Below are 5,000 nucleotides of genomic sequence, written 5' to 3'. Positions count from 1 at the left end.
AACCAACACCAGCGGCTGCGGTATCACACGCTCACCCACACCGGCGAGAAGCCCCATGCCTGCCCCTACTGCCCTCACCGAGCCAGACTCAAGTTCAACCTGCATAAGCACATCCGTGCTCTCCACAAGGACCAGCTGGCTGCCAACTGTCCCCCAGCTGAGTTCTGATGCCTCCCTCTGGCCCCAGCCCTCGAGGCTTCGCGTGCCACTACTCACACCTAGTTGTGGAACTTGCTATCTCTCCAGTGGGGGCTCTGTAGTTTTACCTCTGTGCTTTTTTTAAAACTTAAAAAAATGGAAAAAGTTTCATTTTGATTTGGGCTTCATGGAGATATACGAAGGGAAGCACAAGGGGATGGGATTCACAGTTTAAAGTTTACATAGGCAGTGTTGTGCACCAATTCTTTTGTCTCAAGCATTCTTGTGTTTGTATATATCAAAAATTGGGCTTCAATTTAAATTGTTAAAGTATTCATTGACAACTTGTGTCTTTATTGATCATTAATATATGCAAGTTCTTTTCCTCTCCCCTATATATTCTTTTTTTTTTCTAGTGAAAATTTTTGATTTTATGGGTTTTTTTAAGTTGTGTGCTGATCTTCTATTACCATGATGCCTGTCATATTGCATCTTTTTCTTCTTTTCTTTCCTTTTTATTTTTCCTTTTCTTTTTTTACTGACCCAAGTGATGTTCCCTTCTTTGTGTGGTGGGTGTGCAGGAGTGATGGATGCTCCCCTCTCTGTTGCAGGCGGTGGCGCCAGTGGTGTGTCCCGTCTGTGGCAAGAGCGTGAGTGGCATTAATGGCAAGCAAAAACTCAGGTACCATATGCTGACCCACACTGGCGAGAGACTTTTCCAATGTCCACACTGCCCGCACCGTGCTAGCCTCAAGTTCAACCTCAATCGCCACATTCGAACAGTGCACAGAGACTTGCAGAGTTCTCAGGCGATTCAGCTGGAGAACTGGAATGCAAGGAATATCCAGACGTCCAATACAGAGACTTGGAATCATTGATTATTTAAAACACGAGTGTCAGTTCTCATAGCAGAATAACTGGAGTAAAAGAAAAAAAAAAAAAAGGCCACTCTGTATGTCCTTGAGTTAAAACCAAAATGTCGTACACCAACAGCCATGCATGAGCAAGATGTGAAGATGTAAATTGGCCTGAACCTATTCTGACTGAGTAGTGTGGCGAGATGGGGATAATAATGTTTTTCTCCCATTTTCTTTTGACTCAGTCTGATAAGCAGATGGGGTTCCATCCTTTGCAGACATTAGTGGTAGAGGGCTTCAGATGGTGTCATTCTTTACAGGGCGGGGGTCGCAGCGGGAAGCTTGGTGGGGGTGAGGCCGAGGCGCTGGCCTGCTCTGTGTGTGGCAAGCTCATCACAGGTCGCAACCGTCGACAGCGTCTCCAGTATCACCTGTCGACTCATTCAGGAGAGCGCCCCCACCACTGCCCTTTCTGCCCCTACCGTGCACATCACAAGTTTACTTTGGATCGGCATGTTCGCACAGTCCATAGAGATCACTTCGTCCTTAGAGATGCCCCTTCCACACATGGTGTAGCACAGACGCTGCCATCCTCCACTGTTTCTGAGGGAGCCCCTCCTTCAATGGGCCCCTCCATCACTATGTCTGGGTTGGCCCGGCTAATGGAGGACACCCAAGGGGTTGCAGATCACACTTGATAAAAGATTTATGAGTGGCCATTAGTGTTTGGTAGTTCTCTGGGGATTGTGGCATGTGTTCCTGTAAATAATAGTAATAAAAAAAAAAAAAAGATAAAAAAAAAAAAGACCTTTGAGATTCTTTGTGGAAGTGCACGTGTTACTCACATCTTTTGTGTTAGAGCGCTGTGTGGACATGCTGGAATGGCTAGTGTCTCCGTTCCAGGGATCGTTGGCAGCGATGGGTGTGACCTCTGAAGAGCGACTCCTGGTGTGCGAGGTGTGTGGGAAGGAGTTCAGGGGCAGAAACCTGCGTCAGCGGCGCGAGAGCCACCTTCTTACACACACTGGCCTGCGACCCCATGTCTGCCCACACTGCCCACATCGCACTGCCCTCAGGTCCAATCTCATCAAGCACATCAGAGCCATACATCGAGTCCCACCACCTCACTCAACTACACAATAGGGGTCATGGCAGAGCTGGTTGTACTATAGTTGAAGTAATTGATATTTGCTGTAATCTCCAGACCATGACAAAATTAGATCAGTAAATAAGTATTAAAGGACTTGAATTTGCTGTAAGGAGATTTTCATTTGTCTTTCTTTCACTGTTTGGAGCCTATTGATTCACCAAGCATTTCCTCTACCCCCTCGACACTGACTCCCCCACTCCCCCTTCTCCCCCTGATCATCACCCTTGATTGAGATTCTCTATCAGTGCTTTCCTCTGTTGTTATAACTTGCCATGAACACTTGGAATGTTATAAACTACTAGAAGAAACAATACTAAAGATTTATTCAGACTGTGAGCTTCACAGTGAAGTTTCTTTCAAAAGATAACGTCTGTTAGTTTATGAATTCTTATGTTCTTAATTTTCAATGTCTTCTTTTCTTTTATATAGAATTGTTATAATGAGTTTCTTATGAACTATCAGAAGAATATTTTTTTTCATTTGTTAAAAGGCCCATGATTGGTAACTAAAGTAAAGAAAGTATTTATATAAATATATATACACAGAGAGCATAGCTTCATGTCTCTTATTGGTAGGTACACTTAAGACAAGGAAATTTGTTTGCTAGTATTCTGTGAATGAGTTTGTCTTGCTTGTTATGAACACACAATGTAACTTATTGCATGCTGAGCGGATTTAGGGAATATGCTGCTGTCTCTTCAAGTTTCCTCCTGTCATTTGTAAACCCAAAGATTCTTTGTTTTATTTTCAAATTGTATAGAGGCAAGTTTCTTGAAATAGTTTGAAGAAAATGGAGAAAGAGAGAGTTTGTATGTGACTCTGTAGTTAATTATTGAATAAAATGTATATTTGAAGAAATAAAAAGTTTTATGAAAAACAAACCTTCATGTAATTGTTCTCAGATGGAGTGGTTTTGCAAAAAGAAAAAAAAAAAAAAATATATATAATTAGATAATATGGTGTGAAAGTAAACTCTGTAGGAGAGAGTTGAATAGAAACAAAAATATTAACGGCCCTGTGAGAGATCATCAGAACAGGAATTTTAATGTCACATAAATTGCAAAGAAGTCATGATGGGTAGGGATGGGGAATATAATGGAATCACTTAAGGATAACCCTTTAAAGAGAGTTAACAAAGATCCCTGCTTTACTGTTGATAAATTCATAACTTAAGGCAAAGGCTCGTACTTGAAGCGGCAGCCACTGAGTGCGTGGTTTTGTTACAGGGGCTGATTGGCAGCGTAGTGGGGCCTGAGGAGCCTAGGGAGTACCTCACATGCCCAGTGTGTGGTCGCTGCATCACAGGCAAGAACTGTCGACAGAATCTACGCCACCACCTCCTCATTCACACTGGAGAGAAACCGTACACTTGCCCGCACTGCCCACACAGAGCCAATTATAAGCCCAATCTCCTCAAACACATTCGGTCTGTTCATGGGTCTTCACAGGGGCAGGCTCTCTCCTCAGGGTCATTCTCAGGCTTGTCCAGTGCTCCTGCTGCACCTACTTTCCTTCCCACGTCAGCGAATCCTCACATTTCTAATCAGGATTAAGCTTTGGGCAAAGCAGAAATAAGTAAGGAAAAAAACATGTTATTCAGATGATAGTAGAAAGTTGCATTGTTTGGAGAAAGGTTCTCTTAACCTGCAGAGCAATTATTAAAAGATATTTCACCTTCGCAGAAAGACCAAAAGGGCTGGACTTTGTTTCCTCCACTTTAGCCCCTGTAGCTGGTTATTGGTCGTTGGTTATCCAAGGAAGAGAATGTTTGTGCTGAGGGTGTGTGTTTGCTTTGCAGAGTGGTTGTGAGGAGAACGTTGTGGTGTGCAGCGAGTGCGGCAAGGTGTTCTCTGGTCGTTCCAGGAAGACTAATTTGAAACAGCACATCCTGACTCATACAGGCGAACGACCCTATCTTTGCCCGCACTGCCCACACAGGACTAACCACAAGCCAAATCTTGTCAAGCACATTCGAGCAGTGCATAGAGCTCCTGCGGTCTCTTCCATGCCAGCTGTCTTTACAACACCTGATGCTTACTCCCATTTGTAGATTACTCTTATCAGGTTAATTGAAGATTAGAAATATTTTAATGATTAACAGAATAAAAGCAACAACACAACAACCAAAACCTGTTGGATAAAAATGTGGAATTAAAAAGATCCTAAAGTTGATGTGGCTTGTTCATTCGGCTACTAAATATGTATGGACTGGGTTTGAGCTGAGGGTGTGTGTTTGCTTTGCAGAAAGGTTGCGGGGACAATGTTCTACAGTGCAACGTGTGTGGCAAGTTGTTTATGGGCCGATCAAGAAAGAATAACCTGAAGCAGCACTTACTGACTCACACTGGGGAGAGACCACATCTGTGCCCACACTGTCCATACCGCAGCAGCCATCGCCCCACTCTGAGAAGGCACATCCTCACAGTCCATGCTAACCTGGTTCACCAACACGCACAAGCACAGTTCAGTCCTACCTCCTATTCATTCACGAGATGAAGGATAGACTCATCTTCCTTATCTTAAGTAGGCAGTGGAAAGCAAAACCTGATTCTGCAGCAGAGCTACTGGCATTTTGTATCAAGACATGCTTAAGAGAAGGTATTGACTTTTAGTGATGAGAACCTTAAAAACATGGGTGAGGTTTTAAGTAACCAAGATTTTACAACTGTATATAATGAATAGCTTATCCACTTTCAATTGTATTGATATTTTCTTTTTTTCAAACTTAATGGTGCTATTTTTATATTCCCTGCTGTTATTATTGGTTCTCTTTGTTCTATATGTGTGATTTTCAAATTATACCTTAAGAGGTGATTAATAAGGCATTGAAGATGATTGCAAGTTATGAAAGGGAA

The 5,000-nt window shown here is 42.9% G+C and overlaps 1 protein-coding gene across 20 annotated transcripts in view; it reads left to right on the top strand.

Moving 5' to 3' along the window:
* Positions 1-5,000, top strand: part of LOC125046254 (longitudinals lacking protein, isoforms A/B/D/L-like) — an 84,148-nt gene that overhangs the window by 29,200 nt on the left and 49,948 nt on the right. The window contains exon 5 of one of the 20 annotated variants that reach the window (XM_047644045.1): positions 3,372-3,903. The exons of 17 other annotated variants lie outside the window; for them this stretch is intronic. In XM_047644045.1, the coding sequence (XP_047500001.1) occupies positions 3,372-3,698 (327 nt within the window). In that variant the 3' untranslated portion in view covers positions 3,699-3,903. Of the gene's footprint in view, positions 1-749; positions 1,067-1,315; positions 3,004-3,371; positions 3,904-5,000 lie in introns of those variants that run through there. 2 more of the 20 variants (XM_047644036.1, XM_047644054.1) reach the window with 2 other exon arrangements.

This window comes from Penaeus chinensis, chromosome 38 (assembly GCF_019202785.1).
Source record: "Penaeus chinensis breed Huanghai No. 1 chromosome 38, ASM1920278v2, whole genome shotgun sequence".
Classification (NCBI taxonomy): Eukaryota; Metazoa; Arthropoda; class Malacostraca; order Decapoda; family Penaeidae; genus Penaeus; species Penaeus chinensis.
This window is presented reverse-complemented; position numbering and strand designations above follow the sequence as displayed.